General features: G+C 36.5%; 1 protein-coding gene across 7 annotated transcripts in view; it reads right to left on the reverse strand.

Annotated features, from left to right (window-relative positions):
- Positions 1-1,304: 1,304 nt before the first annotated feature.
- The window catches only part of NAA16 (N-alpha-acetyltransferase 16, NatA auxiliary subunit), a 78,872-nt gene continuing 58,445 nt past the window's right edge, over positions 1,305-21,731 (reverse strand). For 4 of the 7 annotated variants that reach the window (XM_056329903.1, XM_056329902.1, XM_056329907.1 and 1 more), the window contains 11 exons: positions 14,935-15,007; positions 14,492-14,661; positions 13,995-14,147; positions 11,956-12,084; positions 11,173-11,386; positions 8,301-8,494; positions 7,459-7,567; positions 6,852-6,950; positions 6,126-6,269; positions 3,354-3,451; positions 1,305-3,085 (listed from right to left, as the gene is read on the reverse strand). In XM_056329903.1, coding sequence (XP_056185878.1) covers positions 2,885-3,085; positions 3,354-3,451; positions 6,126-6,269; positions 6,852-6,950; positions 7,459-7,567; positions 8,301-8,494; positions 11,173-11,386; positions 11,956-12,084; positions 13,995-14,147; positions 14,492-14,661; positions 14,935-15,007 — 1,584 coding nt within the window. In that variant the 3' untranslated portion in view covers positions 1,305-2,884. Of the gene's footprint in view, positions 3,086-3,353; positions 3,452-6,125; positions 6,270-6,851; positions 6,951-7,458; positions 7,568-8,300; positions 8,495-11,172; positions 11,387-11,955; positions 12,085-13,994; positions 14,148-14,491; positions 14,662-14,934; positions 15,008-20,525; positions 20,566-21,731 lie in introns of those variants that run through there. The other 3 variants (XM_056329904.1, XR_008820463.1, XR_008820462.1) reach the window with 3 other exon arrangements.

A 21,731-nucleotide genomic window follows, 5' to 3' on the forward strand; every position in this document is an offset into this window, starting at 1 on the left:
TCACCCCCACCAGTTGACTCGATCCACAAATTCTTGAAGCAGCCAAGCAGTTAAGCCTGATGTCAATGGATTGGTAAGAAAAAGAGAAGTCACCTCCTGGGACATCACATTTACTAGAGAAAGAAAAAGGATAAGGGAGAGTGGAGCAAGAATGACTATAACTGACTGCCAAAGTGGACTCTATTTTTGAGATGACAAGTTGCAGAGGGGAAAAAAAAGCAAAACAGTGATGAAGAAAACAAGAATGAAAAAGACAGTATGAAAGGAAGAGTAGAGCTAGGTCAGCTGATAAAATTTAAACATTGAAATATGACACATTGATTCTATGACACTTAACATTTATGTATTACAGCACGTTTCCTTTGGGACAATTTAACAAATCCGTTAAGTTTGATGCCTTTTCTAATTCAAGTTATTGAAAAGACACTGAGTCTTTTCAGAACAGTTTAAAGAAAAACACCTTTCCTTGACACCTGTTCTTCTCTATTACTTGTTATCCTTCCCATACTACCCTACCTGCTCTTTGCAATGGTCTAGCCTACAGGATTGCCAAGAACATACTATCGCAAGCAGTTCACACCTGCGATGACAGCCCTGAAGAAAAAACTCAGCAGCAGTAAGAGAAAGCCTCCAGCAGTTCTAAGAGAAAACCACACCACACACTGGGTGACTGAAGACTCACTTTTTGTGTTTTTAGCGTTTGCAAAAGAATTCCTAATTTATTAGTCTAGAAATCAAAACTATTCATCTGCTTTCTTAAGGAATAAACTGCTGCTGACACCCCAGGTATTTTTGCTCAATGCCAATCTAAAGCGTCAAGCTAAAAAGATACAGAGGACTGGATTAGCACTTAACTGTAGTACTGCAGCCTTCTTTTGAAGGCCTGAATTAAATCCCTAGCAAACCATCGTCACTATAAAAGACAGAAGACCACTGTAACCACTTCACGTCTTCACCTCATGTGCAGGTTGAAGTGGATGTAGGGTATTGCTGAGGCACAACAATCCCATTATGTCAACTCCCTGCCTGCTTCAGACATCTTTGAGCAAGTTGTTCCACAGCAAATGGCACGCAGTCAATACGTAAGACAAAAACATCTTGTCATATTTCTCAGGGTAGCATGTTACTATAGAGAGAGATGTGACTCAATGTGCTAAATGGTGTTTTGGGGTGGGTTTTTTCCTTAACTACTTACAGAGTTCACGTTAAACCAGTGGATGTTGCAACTGAATGGAAAAAACCTAATGGATGTGATGGGCTGAAGTTTAATGTCCATAAATATGCAAAAACTCCAAACGAAAGGCAAGTGTGTACAAAATAATTTATTACAGCATAACATATGTTGGCAGTATTTTACAGTGAGTTTTCCATTCAACAATTTTGAATCTAAACAGATGACACACAAAGGAGAATTTTCATTAGAACAGTTTATTTGTCTTAATAAAATCCCCTCTTCTTGAATGTATATTTGCCTTTGAGGGGCTAGTTAATATTACTGAAATTATTTACATTGCAGTGAAATAAAAACAAACCAGGATTGAATGATTCCATTACAGTTTCCAGGAAACAGATTTTCTGTACAAGCCACAGTATAGTTATGTTTTGATAGCAGTTCTTACAGAATGTAAAGCTGTCATATGTAGCCATTTTGTCCAGCAATACTATGCTTTAAATAGTTATATTAGATTCAGACTTCCATTTTGATGTGTTGTATATTAAATAGTTAATGCACCAGAATACAAAGTAAGAAAAAGGTTCATTATGGTTTGTAGTCAGCCTCTTTGTGCTCCCTTAAACAGTTTTTAATTGTAAAACACACTCCTCACTGTTTGCTTTGCAGCACCTCAAGCAACAGTATTTAGGCATGAGAAGTACTGGAGTATCAGCCGTAAGTGGACAACTAAGACTTTTAACGGAGGTAATACATTAAACTTACCGGTGAATTTTTATGCTGTAGAGAAGAACTGTATTCCCCATTACTGTACCTTCTGCGTTTGCCCAAAGTTGGAGCAGCTTTTTCAACTTAAGTGTCAGTAAGTGAACAGATGGGGGGGAACCAGAAGGAAGAGAAGGAAGGGGAAGATGGACACAGGACAAACAACAGTATCAAATTCATTATGTTTTCTTAGGGAATTGCTTCTGGATATTCAGAAAAGTTAAACTGACCATAAACTTAAGGAAACAATAGCTATGGAACACAAGGTAGATAGAATAGTTTTCAAAAAGCCTTAAGGTGTTTTTTTTGTTTGTGGGTTTTTTATTATTTTTTTTAACACACAGACCTAATCTTCATATCCATCAACACTGGTTCCATATAAGACACACACCTGACAAAAACATGCAAACCCCCAATGCTTTCAATGTCACTGTGCTTCAAAAGAAACCAAACTGAAGGAACAGAAAGATAAAATAAAATGAAAATAAAACCAAAAAAGCCTAAAGGACAGTAAAAGACGAAGAGGGCAATTCAAGCAGCACTTCAGTCTTAATCTGCTAAAAACGCTCAAATGATAATTTATTAACAAGATATGATCACATTTAGCTGTATATGTAATGACACTTATGTGAAAGCAGTCTTTAACATCCATATTTTTTGTGAGGGAGGGCTGATGGATTATTAAAAGACTTAAAACTGTACAAGTATAAACATGAAAAATGCTGATTAGGATAATGTTTACATAAATATTGGCAGTTTTTGTTGGGAGGGAAAAAAAAACCAACTAATAGCATACTCCATTTCATTTAACTATCCAAATATTTTGTTTTATACCTGTTAAAGATATTAAAATACAACCTGGAAAAGTAACCCTGATCTGTATCCAGCCAGCATGTAACGAGTCAGAGTTTTGTATACATGTGTGCATGTAGGTATGCACACACTACTTCAAATTTCATTAGACAGCAAATCATGGTTAATGGCTGTATGATTCACAGATGCAATGCTGCTATCATCCTCGTTTGTGGCAGGCATAAAGGCAGACGTAAAAGGAAACAGTTTATGACATGCTGCTTGATATTCTTCACATTGAGTGTGGCAGCTTCCAAAACTGCCATCAAGCAGTGCCTCAAAAACCTTTGTTAATGTCTAGAGAAACAAAAGTAACAGTTAATATATGTGATTTACAATTATTTTATTACTAAAAAGATGTACTGTTAAACAATACTAATCTGAGCAAACACAGGTTCTCTGTTGGTATTCAGGTATCTTAGTTACTTCAGGGAAAAATCTGAAACCTTGTTCTTCCAAATAACATTAATTTATCATGATATATGAAGCACACACATTACCCTGCAATTAAGTACACATTCTTTAAAAGCCCACATTTTTTAGCTTTAAATACTCTATCTTTTACCTTCACATTTTTGTCTCTCATGTTTTTATCCAATCTAGTAGCAACAGCAATTGCTTTTTCTTGTCTTGATTTGTCCAGGAAATACATCATCTTTGCACCTTATCACAAGAAAGAACACAACATTTACATAACAGAGTTCCTAAATGTAGTAATACCACATACACAGACACACAGAATCCAAAAACTTACACATCAATGTGAATTAGGATTTCTTACAAGGTTTAAACAACCCTATTTTCCTCCCTTATTTAGAACTTAGAACTAACAGAACTAAAGCTATTTTGAAATGTATTAGAAGCGTAAGGACTGAGTAACACCGATCTGCTTCTGCAAAAGTGAAACGCCTCACTCTACTGAAGACCTGTCAGCCAAGAAATACACATTAAAAGTATGTTGATGTCAGAGTCCTTCAAATCGGCAGGCTAAGTGAAATCCATCCTACAGATGTAGAAGTGAGTAAAAGACATTTCCTCAGAGATACTCTGAATTCCTTTGAAAAGTATTGGATGTAAGTGAACAGTACAGGTACTAAACAACTGTGGAACACAGTCTAGAAGTAATTCAGACCAGTATATGTCTGTATGGCAGAAAGTAAGGTCAGGCTGGGCTACTAACCTGGAGCTGAATGAAATAGCTTAGGTACAAGGAAAGTGTAATGCAAGTTTGGTGCTTTGCCTGGACTAGACTGCATTGGTGACAAGCAAAACACTGCATTAATGTAACTATGCAACTTACTGGGCCACAAGCAGTTTATCAAAACCAGTCTGGGCATCTCTGCAAAATACTGTGTTGCTCCTCATATCACAGCTGCCTTAATTTAAAATCTCACCTTAAAGAATATGTAGGCATTTTGTACACTTTCCTTTTCCCAAACACAAAGCCCAGACACATGACACCTCACCACATAATCTACTACAAAGCACAAGAAGATTAAGAAATCATTTTACTGACGAAGTTAAACACCCACATTCTGAGTGTATTGTCTCTTCCTGCTCAACATATTTCCCTAATTATTAAATTTGTTTTCCTAATTAAAGAAAGTTTCCTAGTTCTTACTGCTTTTTTTTTAATCCAGAAAGTTTCAGAGAATAAACTGCTAGACTGAATATATTTGGGTTTGAGTCTTAAATGTCAAAAAAATTAAACTTAAGCTAGTTACATTTGTTTAAAGTCAGGGAGACAACAGTACAGAAACTGAAAAGGTATTAAAATTCTGCTTGCTCACTAGCAATCATTTTAAGTTAAGAAAAAACTCATCTGTACTCTCAGATTTCCGGTTTAGGTCTTTCAGATCTTTACCTTTTCAAACCTGAATTCAAGATGAGTTTCAGAAGTTACAAACTGTACAGTAGATAAGTCAATTGCTTCAAACGAGTTTCCGCATAAAAAGACGACAACACATAGGTGAAGACCTAAAGCTACCAAGGACATGTCTATTGTTAGTTCACTCCTGATTTCACTTTAAAATCCTGATCTCTACGTTTGTTCCCACTGCCTGCAAATTGATACGCTGTTGGATGACAGTCATCAATGGACCCTAAGGTCTGTTGATTGACCCTAAGGAGCTTTCACATTTTTAAGCCTCTCACCTCCACTGAATGCGGATCTGCCTGCTTCAAAAGGGTCCCTGACATCTCGCTAACATGGGTGCTGCCACTGTCAATGATCTAGCTTGGGTTCTTCTCAAAGGCACTAAAGATGTAGGCAGTGTGAAGCCAAATTTGGAAGTATGAGTCTTAGCCTGTAAAATCACTATGTCAAAGTGACTATATATACACTATTTTCCATAATAATGGAGGACTAGAAAGTAGAACCTGGAAAACATCCAGTTAGATGCCCAACAATGACAAGAGTGAAAGGAGCAACTGCCTGCTGAGATATCTGTACTTGACTTCTTGAGCCTGCTCACAGGAAAGCTGTGCCAAGTATTTTTCTCAAGATGCTGTCCTGAAACAGGGATGTTTTAATGGCCTCTTAAGTTTGGGGTAAGTTACCTAACCTTCCTTTAAGAGAGATGAACAATCCTCTGAAGCTAACTTTCTCCAGTAATTCTGGACAGACCACAGGCAACTTTTACCAACTAGGTGAGATTAGTACTGTTCTAAGTACTTTGCCTGATAAATCTACACCTATTTTTGCTTCTTAACTGCTGAAGTAGTGTTTTGGTTTCTCCTCTACTAGCTTCTCTGGTGACATCAATTTTTATCCCAAAATTTTCTTTACTCAGTAGACATGATAAATTTAAATTCCAACTTTCCTTGACTTAATTCCAGCAGCTACTTCTACACAAATAGTGTAAGTGTCACATTTCAACATATTCACAGTTGACCATGAAGCAGAAAAGCAAAAGTAGCATAACAAGCTTGTCATGGTCATGGTATTTTTTATTGATGTGACAAAGCTATGAATAGGAACAGAGACATTCCAGCTGACAGGAAAACAGGAAAAAGCACTGCTTCTAATATATAGGATGTTTTGGTTTCTAAGTGTTTCAGAACTAGAAGCTCCAACAGGAGGAATAACCATGCTTCCATACTTAAATAACTGTGGTGGTTTGATCACACTTTTTGGAGAAAAGCAGCAAGTTCCTTATGCATCTAATAAAACAAGTAGATGAGCTTTTTTAACTTGGTAAAAGCAGTCGGAAAAAAAACCCACAATGTAAACATGAATTTCTGCCTCATTTACATCTGATTTATGGACTCCAGATAAAGATTCTGGATTTAAATCACTCAATCTCCTTTTCAAGAGCACTAAGGAAGTTACACAAACCTGACAGCTGGTGCTGAATGGAGGTAGCATTGTGTTTGAGAAATTCTTCATTAAAACTTTCCAAGTTTTTATTAACAAAGATTTTCTGCATTTCTTGAGTTAGGACCTTGCTCACAATTTCTGGGAGGTTACTATGGTCAGATACTAGAAGGAGGAAGGTAAGAAGGAGAGAAGCAAAAAAAGCCATTTAAAGACCTGTAGAAGACAGTGTGAAACCACATAAACATCACTGCTAGAATTCCCATTTTTAAAATTTGGGCACAGAAAGAAACAACAAATCTCAGTTCAAAACAGGTAAACACAAGCATTACTGATGCATTTATAGATGAGACATTCATAAAGGGCACTATGTAATGTAAACTTTCTGCTGCAAGTTCACAACACATACTTTGCTTCAGTCAGAATCTTTCTCCCATATCTGCCACGTATTTTCTTAAAACTTGAGAATTTCAAGAATCTTTGGAATACCTACTCCTCTGTGAATTCTAGCCAAAATGAGCTATTGGGTCCACCTGGTGGATTAACAGAGGAAGGAGTATAATATAGTACATGTACAGTACCCTGCATAGCACAATCTGTGTTTTCTTGCGTATTACCATAGAAAATAAACCATTTATTTTTATTTTTTTATATCAGTTTGCATTTCAGAAGTATTTATGCATTACAAAAATACATAGTTATGTCCTTGTACAATATAACTTCCTATATCTATACATACATACATACCAGCTTTAGAGAATTTAATCAAGCACTCATGTAGCCATGGGTTATTACTGTTGATAGCAAAAGCTCTTTTGACAGACTGTAACATTAAAAGAAACTTTCCTGTGGGAAGGAGAAAAAACAAAAACATGCCAAGATTAAGAATACAGAACTTTTCCTCTTTATATCAACTACTGTTTTCTTTAGTGAATCTAATACAAACATTAGAAACATCAATGCCTACACAGAATTAGAAGAGAGATTTATTTTTCCCCATCCAGATTGCTTAATAAGATAGAAATGCCTGCTGCTCAGACAATGGCAGCACTGCTTAGATGATATTACTACCCATTTGGCTTTGTTTCCCCCTACATAATTGAAGATCACACTGCAAATATCTTTTTACAGCATTTATTAGTATATACTACAATCTATATTGCTCTTAGGTTGTTTGTTTTAAGGGTGGCTAAACATAAATGCTATTTCCCCTATTATTCCTGGATATGATGCAAACCCCAGCTTCAGTAAAGTAAATATCTATTCCAGACCATTTTCAGCTACACTCAGATATCAGGCTGCAGTGAAGAGTTAACATTTTGTAGAGCAAAAATAAAATTAAGCAGTACTTTACCTTTTCTAAAGTATATTTCAAATGCTAATAAATGTGTTTCTATGTCATCTCCAATAAGATTCTTAAGTGGTATAAGGAACTTAATGGCTTCTTCTAATGGATTTTCTACCTGTTTTAATAAAAACACAGTTAAACTTAAAGCTTAAAATAAATGTTAAAACCCCCACCAAGGGTAGTTTCTGCTACTCAGAGCATTTGAATAATCAGAGGCCAAAAGTGGACTGTAGATAGCTTTCTGAACTAAACTGAGCCACAACATTTGTATTTAAACACCAGATTTTAAAATGTTTACTCATGATTTCATGGTGACAAAGACAACTTCATTCTAACTCTGGCACTGCTTATGTAATGTACATGGTGATGTAACTTAGCATTTAGGAAACAGTTAAATATGACCACCTTAGACATCAAGCTTAAATTTCTGAAGTTACTGTGATAAAGGAGATAGCCTACAGTTCTCTAAGCACAAAGAACTCAAGTCTTCAAATTTTTTGAACAGCCATTAAATTTCTGTTAGTTTTTCCTCTACTCACTGTAGGAAAACCAGATTTCTTCAGGCAAGAACCATCTTTTTGTTCAATATCTATTTTAATGAAGGATGGCCTACCGTTTGAAAGGACAAAATTTAAAGAAAGTAACAATACCAATAATATAGAACTTTGATTTATCAGAGTAAAAATACTGCTTTTCTTTAGTGTAACTAGAGTTGAACTACAAAAAGATATCTTCATGCTAAAACAACCTTATAAAAACCCCTGCATTCTTTAAGAACCTGATAGTAATGCCATATTATAGGCCTTTTATGATAATCACATGAATTTAACAGGAAAGACCACGCTCACCCTTTCCAGTTTTTCAGGAACTAGCTCTTCCCTGGGTCCACTTGTTTCCTCCTCCTCTTCATCTCGTTTTTTCTTTTGATTTTTTTGCTGTCGCTCTCTTTCTGCATGTTTTCTTTCCTCTTCAAGTTTTGCTTTCTTCTGTGCTCTTCTTTGCTTACTAAGCATTTTCTTCAGTTCTTTGGCTGAGAGATTTTCTACAGATTAAAGGTAACAAACAGATAATTCATATTAACAGAGTATTTAATTAAAAAACTCGTCTCTCTCAAACAACACTCAGACATGCCACTACCTTCCTGCCCCACATCAAAATGGCATATTTTACAGCTATTTCCATAAGTATCAGCCTTGACAAACTATCATTACTAAATAGTCCAACATTACTACTAGATTACTATTTACAGCACAGCACAACACTTGATCTTGCCTATTTTCTCTTACATAGTTGTCAGAGAAACCTCAGCTATCTTAAAAGTTAACTACATAAAGTTGCTGCATCTATGACATGTTTTACCTTAAAAAATGGACAATGGTTTTCAAGGGCAATACTAAGCTCCTGTATTGACTGTAGCTCAGCTTCCTTCTAATGCTAACTAGTAACATCCAGATGGATTTACACTCCATCTTAAAACAAGCTTGTTATATTTCATTGAAGTGTCTGAGTAATATACAGCCATGATCACTGCACTGACCTTCTGCAAGAGCCATGGAATATCTAATATGGATGCAAGCAAAAACTGATACTGTTTGGGGTGAGGAGCGGTAAAATATTCTGGAATGTGTTAGCAGGATCATTATATGAATCTTAAGGCTGCTTGCTGTGTTTGTATTTTTAGACTGGACTGGCATTTAAAAAAAGCACAAAGGTTAAACAGTTGCGTGAAAAGCAGAACACAGAAAACACTGTTTCCTACAGGATTACACAGAAGTAAGGAGCCTTCAGCCTTTCCATTCACGCCTTTTTTTCCTTCCCTGGTGTCCCACTGACCTGACAAGTTTAGCCAGAGTAATACTGTAATTTCCACTGTTTACTGTGGTGTTTCACTGAAACCAGGATTTGTGCTGATAACATGGCAAGGAAAAGAAGTGTGGGCTACTGAGGGACTAACACATCTTTTTTGTGGCTATGGCACCATGACCTCTGTGCTGGGGCCACCCACCATTCTGAGACAGGGAAGCAAGTAGAAGCAAGCATTCTTTTTACCACATTCATACAGTGCTGCCTTCCCCTGTGGATGACCCTACTGAATCCCTATGTACAGCAGGCAAATAAACGAACATCAATTCTTACGTTCTTCTCTTCACCACCTCAGTTTCTATGACATATTGCTACCAAGACCCTCTGTCACACACAGATCTTACATTATATACAGAAACAAATTAAAATTCAAGACAAAAAAAGATGCAAGTTGAACTGTGCTGTGAAATGGGCCTCTGTTTATATGTACTTCATTATACACAGGCAGATAGGGAAAAACGTATTATTTACCTGTCCTGGTTTCAGCTGAGATGGAGTTAATTTTCTTCTTGGTGGCTAGTGCAGTGCTGTGGCTTGAATTTGGTGTGGGAACAATGTGGTCAGGGGTTTTTTAGTTTCTCAGGCAGGAGGGCTGGAGGGGCACAAGAAACTGGGAAGGGACACAGCCAGGTCAGCTGACCCAAACTAGCCAGAGGTATTCCATACCATGGGACTTCATGCTTGGTATATAAACTGGGGCGGTGGGGAGGTTGGCCAGGGCTGCCACTCAGTGCTCAGGGACTGGCTGGGCATCGGTCAGTGGGCAGTGAGCAGCTGTATTGTGTGTCACTAGTTTTCTTTTTTCCCCTCCCTTTGGATTTCATTCCTTTCCCCTTCTCCCTCCTTTTTGTTATAACCGTTACTGTTATTATTATTGTTCTTTCATTTTTATTTCAATTATTAAATTCTTCTTATCTCAACCCTCGAGTTTTACATTCCTTTCCAATGCTCCTCCCCACCCCCCGGGTGAGGGGGGAGGCAAGGGAGCAGCTGCATGGTACTTAATTACCAGCTGGGGTTAAACCACAACATCACCTCTGAATGAAAGGTAAGATTGTATTGAAAACATTAAGTAGCATTTTCAGTTTAATTTAACTTTTACTCCCATTGTCAAAAATTCTTCCCTTTGCAAAGAGCTAGTCATTAATTTAGCCCCTGCCCCGTAAGTCGAGCCTCTGCAATGCTGCGATTCCACTAAAGGAGAAGCAACTATTTATCTTACAGAAAAAAACCTCAGAACTCATTTGTCATTGTAGCCTCAGTTTTCCAAACCACACCCCACTGGTTTCCTAAGAAAATCCACTTCCCATTTAACACTAGTTTAAAATAATTTCCTAAATGTATCAATTTTGCTAATACACTTATCCATGTATTCTTTGGTCCTGAAGTTACATGAAAAATGATAAAATATAATGCAGTGTTAACTAGTATTACTATGCAATAAGTTAAATACACTAGATCAAGATTAAATTCTTACAATTCAGACTGATTTCCCCCAAAATCTATCCATTGTTTCATAATTAATCTGTTAATTAAATTTATCTTTTGTTTAAATGAATACATGGCTGAACTGAATTTGATTTTTCCTCTTAATATTCTGAAATGCCACTCCTCCCCAAGTACTCCAACTATAGCTAGGTTCATTTGTGTACTAGTTTAACAATATGATGAGAGGAGAACAGAGAGGAAGAAAGCTGTAGGATGTTACCTATGATCTCTTTTTTGCAATCAAATCATGACAGAAAAGAGGAAAAACTTGTGTATGTTACAACTCATTTATCCTATAGCACGTAGCTTAGCTTAATAAGCTTTTTACATGTGTCATACACATGTGAGCCTCCATTATGGTCTAGATACCTGAATTCACTTCTTGTTCTTTGCTTTCATTGGTAAGAGGATTATCATGGAGCTTCAAGTAGATTTCAATTGCTGATCGAGCAGCCTTGAAGTAGAAGGCATGTTTCCTGAGCACATCTTCTAATCTCAAAAGGTCTACATAGGCACGAAGAGTCATCTTTCTCATGCAGTATGTGTGGAAGTCAAATTGGTCATCCGTTATCTCAAAAAAATGCTTCAAAAGAAAAAACATACAACTCTTATGCACTTCCCTTGCTTAATTTATTAATCTCCACCTAATCAAAAAAAGTTACAAGTGATGTATCTACAGGCAATTTTAACAGGCATAGAAATATCCCTATAATACTGACTGTCCAAGAGAACCTGTCAGTAGGGGGATGAAAAAGACCCAGAAAAATGGAATTTTGTAAACAAAAACTACAATGTGATTGTTCAAAGACTTAGGCACTCTTAAAAAGCCAACTGAAATGTAATTGTTCCGATTAAAAAAAACCAAACAAACAATTGGCAGAAGACCACACAAAGTTAATGTACAAATAGTGTATAGTTTGGAGACATGGCATTGTACATTGAATCCTCTCCACTTCAAATAACCAGTTTTCACGTAATAGCCAGGCAGAACATCTTACTTATTACAATACATCAAATATTAACCTGTTTTTAAAAGTCATTGTACTATAAACTTTATACCCAAAGAAAATCATGCTGATTACATCAGCAAGTGTCTTCATTACCATATGAGAAATACAGGGAAACAAACTGACAGCGTTTGCACCTACTTACCCTTTCTACTTCATGGCATTTTTTCAAGGCATCACCATACTTCCCTAGCCTTTGATAAGCTGCAGCACATTCGGTCTGGAACCACATACACTGCATCTCATTTAGGTTTTCCATAGCAGAAGTTCCTTCCTGAAACAAATATTACTATCGCTTTTTGACATTATACTTTACCAGCTGCTTCTTTCAACTATGGCTAGTTTCAGGCTGTTAGTAGGAAACAATCAACGCTTCAACTACTTGGAACACAATAGAAAACGAATATAACCACCCAGCAACTAGGAGTAATACTTGTGATACCCTATGTTCCCCAAGATAGAAAAGAATAGATTTAAATTGTTTAAAAAAAAGAATTATCTGAACAAGATTAGTGTCTCAACAGATTTTTAAGATTAACTCATGCTCATATAAACAATCTTACTTTCACAAATTGGAGGCAGAAAACAACACTATTTTTACAAACCTTGACATTCAGCAAATAATTTCCATTGTTTTTCCTGTCAGTTAAGTGGCATCTACTAGTCTAAAAATTCACCAATTTACTGCTTTATCATGTAGTATGGATAAGTTTCTTAGAATTTGTTAATCTAAATAAATGTAGTTATAACTTCATAGTTTTGCAAGAAAAAATCCTAGGATTTATTCTTCGAATTTTCAGTGCTCCAGATTAAGAATAAACACATTCCACATATCATGAATGCTAGCCACCATCTTTTCAGAACAGTCTTTATAACTAGAAAGAAAACCCAGTTCAACTCACAACATTTAGTTATTTAGGACCAGATTTATCCTATCTTACCACAGATATCTATGCTAGAGTTCTGTATTTCTTGCTCTAACACTTCTGGCAAGCATACACGACAAGCTTTAGTTATCAAATTTTCAATCATTCCTAGAAATATCTAGGAAGGTCAGATTCACTTTCAGTTCTTTTCACACCTAAAATTAGAAAATATTAAGGAGCTCAATTTATTTATGTGCTTCATGAAATCCCACCAAGTAGCTGTCTTCATATTTAATTACATAAATCAATATGGAAAACTGGTCTTTATGAATCTAGATTTTGTTTAATGTCAAAAATATACAGTTTTAAGTGCTTATCCCATCTTTTAAGGATAGGATTTGCTTTAACAATTTTGTCTGTAGTACTAGCTTAAAGGAATGAAATATTCAAGTCCAAATTAGTTTTTGCTAATGCTAAATCACAACGAATACAGTGAACATTCCTGCGCAGTTAGCTCAGATGGTATTACTGGGAAGCAGCAAGTTTTGCAAACAAGGTGTTCATCGGATGCATTTCCAGAGATATTTAGAAACATGGCAATAAAAAAATACTTCTGGACAGCTACCTTTGAACAACCAATTTTTCCAGTATTTACTGGGTCTATACAGCTGGAGTACTGCATCCAGCTCTGGAGCCTCCAGCACAAAAGTGACATGGACTCATTACAGAAGGTCCAGAGGAGGGCCATGAAAAAGCAGAGCACTGGAGCACCTCTCCTGTGAAGACAGGCTGAGAGAGTTGGGGTTATTCAGCCTGGATAAGAGAGGGGTCCAGGAAACCTTAATGAAACCTTTCAATCTATAAAAGGGGCTTGCAAGAAAGATGGAGAGAGACTTTTCACCAGGGCCTGTAGGGACAGAACAAGGTGTAAGAGTTTTAGACAAGTAGGTTTAGATTGGATATAAGGAAGAAATTCTTCACTGTGAGGATGGTCAGATGCTGGCACAGGTTGCCCAGAGAATGTGTGGATGCCCCATTATTGCAAGTGTTCAAAATCAGGTTGAATGGGGCTGAGAGCAACCTAATTTATTGAAAAGACATCCCTACCCAAGGCAGGGCGTTGAACTAGATCATCTTTAAAAGGTCACTTCCAATCCAAACCGTTCTGTGATTCTATAGTTATTTACCATTAAGTGTAAGAGCACTATCTTAAAAATGGACATTAATAAAAGATAATTCTTGTTTTGCTCAGAAGTTACGAGTGAAAAAAAATGCCAGCGGCAAACAAAATCTCTCTTCGTTAAAGCAGTATACTTACCCTCGTGAATTTAGAGCACATCTCCTCTGCATCCTTCACCATATTTGCTCGCAGCATGTACTTAGCACACTTAGAATTGATAAATCTATCTGCAGTATCCAAAGACTGTGCTTCATCCATCCATTTGGCAGCTTCCTTGAGGTTACCTACATGCTGTTAGGAAGAAATTAAATAGCTTTCAGTATAAAATCTGAAAAATCTATAGTTACTGGTATTTCTCCCTCAGAAGTAACAAAAGGCAGTATTATTGTTCCTTCTCCCCTGCCCACAGATTTTTTCAGAATGACAATTTGCTGTAAGTTGTGACTTGCTTTGCAAAACCTAAACTAAAGGGTTTTCATTTTCTTCCTGACAGAATAGCACCCCAAAAGAAATCCGCATGAAAACCATGCCCATAACCATTGCTAACTGAAATACTATCCACAAATTTATGCCAGTTTGACAAGTTGGGTTTTTTTATAAACTAGGTATGCCACACGTCCAAACTAACTTTTTACCTTGTAAATTTTTGCTTTTAAATAGAATAGTTCTATTAATGTTGGAGTGCTTGCAATTGCAGCATTAATGTAATCCAAGGCCAAAGAACACTGGCCAAGTTTGTCAAAGTGCTGTGCCAGGAAATAACGAACCCAAAGCAGTGTTGTTGGGGGCTCTTTCTCTCCGTTTTCTGCAACAAAATGGAAAAAGTTAAAATAACCACTGAAGTTGAAGACTGCATTTGAAAAACAAACAGAAAAAACAAAGCTTGGAAAATTCAGGAAATATTTTCTGTAATGCATTCATTCATTCATTTTCTTATTACAATTATTATATATTATATACTACAAGGTATTACAGCTATTTTCTTGCAACAAGTATCAGTACTTCAACAGTTCTTGGTAACTGCCATGAACAGTATTAGTAATTACAATGTAATTAATATAAGACCTTAGACACTTACCACATGTACTAAAAAGGTCACAAGTTTTCAAAGAGGCTTCATAACCAGTAACAAGTTCTTGGATTGTAGAAACCTGCATATGAAAAAATATCAATGTAAATTATGCTTTACCGTCATGTTTACATAAATTAACACACTGTAAAAAATACTTGAGCAAAATTAGAACTATAATAAAATTAATTTGGAAAAAATTGGATGTATCCTTATATAAGTTTATCCTTATATCCTTATATATATCCTTATATAAGTTTACTTCAGCTTTCACCTTTGATCATGCATTTTAACTTGTGATACGGCAGGGAAACAAATGTAATCTTTGGCAGCTTATGGCAGAAAGTAATCAAGTACATTTAATTAGTATCCTTTTTAAGCTGTATTTGGGAATTTTTGTTTATCTTTACTATTAGTTTTCAAGTGTCCAAACTGAGCCAACTGAAGAAAGATGCTTTGGAAAAGACTGCATGAACTTCCCACAACAACGAAGATGCAGAAGAGACTTCTGTGGTTTTCTGGCAGGCTGATATGTACTATTAAAGATTTAATTTTTGTGTTAAGAAGGTATTGTTTGATTAGAATATGGGCTGCAACTTTTTACATAAAAATCTATACATTGATTGAAGGCTAATACTTTCTGAAAACAGAACTTGTCAATAATATTGTTATTCATTCCAAGGCTTGAAACTCAAAATTCACCCAGACAATTTTAAACTCACACTACACAAGTTTGATATTTATGATACATACAAATGTTAGCATCCGTGCATTTCACGACAGTGAACTATTCCAACACCAGGTCCATGGCTTACAAATGCCACATATTTCTAAGCATTTTATGAAATGCCTAACCTGTTTTGTAGCTACATTCTAAACGTGCCTGCCATATCCAGCAAGTAACCAGCCTCTTACAGAAAAAAGAGCAATACTAAAGAAATAAGATCTATGTATATATACCCAAAACACAGAAGGGACTTAAAAAATAACATCTGACTGTAAGCATAGCAGGATAATAGCTACACTGACTGATCAGGTAAAACCTACAGACGGTAAAAAAAAAACCAACCACCTAAACCTCAAATGGTTAAAAGTAAGATTATCCTACATTTTAAAAAAAGCTGTTTGCAAGAGTAAGATGAAAGAAATACTGCGGAGAGACAGCAAAATTTAAAAAAGCAGGATTTGACAAAGCATGCATTCATTTCAAGATATACTTTGGGAGAGGAAGAGAACAGAACAAACCTTGTTCTAGGAGATCAAAGTATACAATTTGAAGGATACTACTTTATTTAACCTAAATCAGCACAACAGGGAAGAAATGCCAAACATTTTGTTTCAAAAACAGCAAAGAAGGTGACACGCCCAAGTCATACACAGCCAGTGTAAATGTCTCAAAAGTATATAAAACAAAACCACACATATTCTGTTTGGAAAGCTCTGGGCAAATCTCATAAAAAATGGTTTCTGGTAAAAAAACCTCATCAAATACAATATAAAGTTTCTAGACTTCAAATAACTACAAAGTGATAAAGGAATGTAAAGAAGTCACAAGTAAATGGACCAAGGCAAACAAATGCATTAAGCTGTTCTCTGGCCTCAAACACCTATTTACTAAAAGAAACCAACAACCTCAGAAAAATCTTTGAAGATTCTCTTCTCTAAAATGAGTTTAAATTCAGAAATTAACATCTGCTTCAGGCAGCAGGCTTGCTGTATATATGAGCAACAGCATGTTATTTCCTTGCTGCTTTTCACTGCAACATCAAGGTTGATGTCCCCCAAAGTTAATCTTATCTGGCTGTTAGTTAACTCAAATTCCTTTGAGACTAGCCATCTTTGCTAGACTGCATGTGAACTGTGTGTAAAGGGGGAAAGACCCCATTCACTTCTTCGATAAACACACCCCATCATAACCAAACTCCCACTACTGCACACTCTGAGTACGGCTTCATAGTTAAGACAAAGACTGTGCTTCCACCAAAAAGAATGGCGCCACCATCTCAGAGTCACATGTGCCTGGTCCCTCCTTTGGGTCAGGACTAGTAGCTGTATCCAGGGTTACAAGTAATTTACTCCCTGCTCCACCTCAGTGTACAGATGCCAAATTACTAGTTCTGTCATCAGGTGGAGGTGGCAGTGGATAGACCTGGGGCAGCGTAGTAGTAAGAAAGCCTCTCTTCCTAGCCGGAGGGTCTTCAACCAGCTTACAGCAACAGCAAAATCAAATCCTCTGATCTCGAGGTGATGGAGAATACCAAACCATACCATGTTTAAAAAGATGCCAAGTTCTCCCAAATTCAGAACTCTGCAGTGGTTTTGGCTTCTACAGTCCAAGAAAACACAGTGGAATTGTCATTCTGAAAACTACTTTGAACAATACATGTGGAAACAAGTATTCAGTGAAAGCAACACCAACAAAAATAATGCAAATCAGGTAGTTAGGTTATTGCAGAATTTCTGCATGAAAGTGACAGTATTTTTGTTTCCTGTAACTATGCAGAATCTTTTTCCTCCCTTTTTATGCTTGTGCTTCAATCTCTCGCTAGTAATTTTGGAAAATAATCCCAGGTTCATGTGCTGCTTCAGGTAACAAATAATCTGGAAATATGAACTCTAATTTCTGTGTCCATATTAACTGCAAGTTTAGCAGCAAAATCTGTCTCTTGGACTTACTACCATCTATTACCTGTATTCCAGAGTCATCACTGCCACCTTAAAGGCAGTATTAGTTTACTATTTCTGAATGCTACAGCATTCTTCACGAAGATCACTTTACAATTTCTAAAAATCAAGCTGAGGTATCTGATACTGACCATGAGTTAATTTCAAATGGTATTCTTCTAGGCAAAGTTTCACTTATAGCCTTGCCATGGATCTAAAAAAGCTTAAGGTATTACAAAAGCATAGCAGAAGTCATTAACAAATCTCAGGTTTTGTTATAACAATGATGGAGCCAATTCCAGAACTGGGCCCACTGGTTTTAGAAGCATCTTAAATAACCAAAATTCAAACCTCAAACCTTTTCACAGGTCACTACCTACAACTTTAATTTTATTACAAAAGAACAATGACCTAAGAAGCATGAAAGTAAAAGGGGGAAATGGGCTCTACTCTTAGCACAGACAAGTGAAGTGCTCATTTTCTCTTCTATACCTTATATGTTAAAGATTAAAATTGCTCACAAACGAGTACAGATTCCTGTCCAGTGTAATAATCTGGAGAGTTAAGAAAGTATCTTCCACACTCTGTACTACTTGAAGCAAAGACTGCACAAAGGCCAGAATGGTCTTTATTTCCATTCCTGTGCAGTTTATTTCCATTGGAAAGGGTAGTTTCCCAAGTAAACTTGAAGTAAATGCCTTAAAATGAGTATCTGAGAAATACAAACTGAGACGGGAATAAATATCACGCATACACATCTTAATTTATTTTTAAACTGTAATCAACAGGAACACAATTCACTTGAACCCCAATTCTGAATTAATTTTTCCTGTGAACATGAGTTTTTTACTTATCTGATTATACCGAGAAATATTTTGTATCCTCTTTTGTAAGGGACAGCCTAAGGGAAAGTTACTGTTTTCCAGGTAAATGGCTGATGGCTAGAATTGTTTTATTATCAATTTAGCCAACTGTTTTATCATCACTTGTAGCACCTGTGGGCCTGTCATTAAAAGGAAATCTGTACTGCATGCTATGCCATGTACCAAGCAACTCCTGCCACAGAAATTTTTCTTCAGACAAAGAGCAAAAGAGGGCTATCAGAGATAAGAAATTAATACGGGGGTCCAAAATGGGATGTTAGGGCTACAGTAGCCTAAACCCTAGTAAGATTTTTTTTTTTTTTTTCTATACTCCATGGAGGAGGTAAGTTGAATGGAATGACAAAGGAATAAAAGTAAAGCAAAAAGCAATACAAAAAGGCTTTTAAGAAACATATATAATAAAGGTGAGGTGAAAAACATAATGGAAGATGAAGTCAGCAGCCCACTAGCAGGAAAGCAGGGATGCAAACCCTTCAAATAAGAGGTTCAGACTCTCGGGTTCATTTCTGTGGAAGTTAAATTACTACACTGATAGTATAACCTATTATTAAAGCAGTTGGGCAAAGTATTTTATAATAGACTTGTGTTTCAAATACAACCTTCAAAACACTAATACTGTTTCATTGAAGAAGGAGATACAACTGCAAGAAAAGGAACTAAACTATCAATACCAATCATAGAGAAATATTGTAATGTACTATAAAGTTGTCAGACTCAAGCTGTATCAATAACCTTTTCCTGTTAAAGGATTCAGCTTGTTAATTTATCAGTCACAGTCACTATGTTGAAGTATTTTTTTCAGTTTCTGCCATTATAAATCAGTAAGAAGTTACTAGCACTGCCACTGCACAGATTAAAAGCTACTGTAGGCAGTTTCAGAAGCAATCCATATGTTTAACACTTGGCACAGGTTTGAGCCCCTATCTTTTGAATTCCTGAGAACCTGTTTAGTATTACCTGCACTGTTCTCAAAGGCAAACAAACAACAGGGAAAGTTTTAATACTGCTACTGTGATATAAAGTTTCAGGGGACATCCATAAAGCTGCCCAGTCAAAACATGCTACTGACCTGTACAGATGCAACAGTCTTAAATTAAGAAAATTTAGTTAAGCATTAGTGCAGAAGAATCTTCAGGCAAATCCCAGAAATACGTTAGAAAGATGTGCTCTAGTATGTGCTTTTATAAAAAGATATAACTGTTAGAAAATTCATACATATTTAACGCTACTGAGACACAGGCAAGGAGTATGTTTTCTTGCCTTGAACACCACCAGAAATGAAAAGGAAACAAAACAGCGAGAAGAGTGAAAAGATAGAAGAACACATTACTTGGCACAAGTATGTTCAGAGTGACGTTTAAATCACTAAAATGGCCTATCATTGTGCATCAAATGGATCACTTCTGGGAATTAACCACACAGTGGGAGACTGACACTTTAGAAAACCACTTTAACTGTTTCCTTATGGAATGCCTAATAATCATACATACCAGAAGCTAAGCAGTTGTACGTTGCTTGGGTTTTTTGTTGTTGGTTTTTAAAGAGTAAAAGGTAGCTATTCACAGTTCTGCACTGCATCCAGAACAATTTTAATTATTCAGTTACTTTAATGAGACTTTTTCTTCTCCTTCAAGCAACTGCAACAGTCCACTGCAACCTAGTCTAAACCAGTAACTGCTATCTTTAAGAGATGTTGATGCTGCCGCCTCAGAAAATAGTCCAACCTCGCCTCAGTGTCAAATCTGCCAGCTTCTGAAATTTCAGTGTCTGAAACTGCACCTTGTTCTTCAAACAGAATTCGGTGGATGCTACAAATCTGAGACCCACATGACAGAGCTGGAGACTTTTCCATGTGAGAACACTAGCTAATTTCTTTCATAACCTTCCTTCCACAAAGGGCTAGAGGAGAAAAATTAGTTAACAGTTCTTCAGCTTCCAGTAGATGACCCAACTAGGCTTCTCTTAAGAAAATTCTGAGTATTTACTTCTCAGTAATTACAGCAGATAAGTATAAAAAAAAAAAAAAAAAAAGAAATTTCACAAGAATCTCACCTACTCAGATTCATCTGTCTCAGAAAGCTCTTGAATTAAACTGTAAGAGAAGGATGACATAGAAGGATCATTCTATATTCAAAAGCCATCTAGTATCAGTACTTGTACTAGAAAAAACAAAGAGCTGAAAGCGTGGGTGCTTCTTATTCCCCACATACACATACATAGGCTTGCACAAACACACACCTCCTTTGAGACACCCAATTCTGAAGCAGCACATAAAACCTTCGGTTGCAGGAAAAAGATTTGTAATATTCAGGAATCAGAACTGCCTTGGTATTACTGAGCAGGTATCTTCCAAACAGTTAGCAGTCTGAAAGTTCAAACACTAACTGTATTTTGGCACAAGTACCCAGTATATCCCATACATGCATTCCTTTTGGACGCAGTTGTCATACGGAGCATTACCTATCTGAACTTCAGTTTGCAGACTATTTTAAAGACAGCTGTAGCCCTTCCTGAGAAGGGGCTGGGTTGCTGCCAAACTTTTCTCCCTCCTTCAAAATAAGGGAGTAATTTCACAGAAACATCTTCTCTTATATTAGTGAAGCACTTCTGCTCTAGCAAAAAAAAGATGTCTACTGCAGAAGGGCCTGAAAAAGAGGGAAAACAGCAGGCAGAAGGGGATACCCTTCATGAACTTGATCATATTCTACAGGATGAAGGTATTCTGTGCTGGAAATGAAACAGGATGCTTCTTAAGACAGATGTTCTCAATTCTGGAATCTGACAATTTGGCTCAAATGTCAGACAGCTGCATTTTCTTATGATTCAAAGCGTCAGCATGGGTGGTCTTCACCACTAGGAAGCTTGATTTCTCAGCTGGTTCTTAAGATCTAGAGTGGTAAAAGGCTGCAAAAACAACCAGCAAAGGTAATACTTCTGCACATTTCATTTTCACTTCATGGGAAAGGATGCACACAAAAAAAAAAGCGCCAACAGACAAAAAAAAGAAGGAAAAGAGGAAAGGGAGGGACAAGGAAAAAAAAAAAAAAGAAGATAAAAGAGCATGCATTCTTGCCCTTCAAAGAAAGGTTATGCTGTTTGTCCTTGAAACTGAACAAACTCTCTTCTTAAATAGAGATTTTTCCACAGTAGTTTATTTCCTGAAGAAAACTTGTTTCTTGCAGGTATTGCGCATGGTGCTGACAACAGTGGCCTGCAGGTCACAGAAACTGATTCCAAAGCACCCCATGGCTTGCCATC

The sequence above is a fragment of the Falco biarmicus genome, chromosome 2, assembly GCF_023638135.1.
Source record: "Falco biarmicus isolate bFalBia1 chromosome 2, bFalBia1.pri, whole genome shotgun sequence".
Lineage (NCBI taxonomy): Eukaryota > Metazoa > Chordata > Aves > Falconiformes > Falconidae > Falco > Falco biarmicus.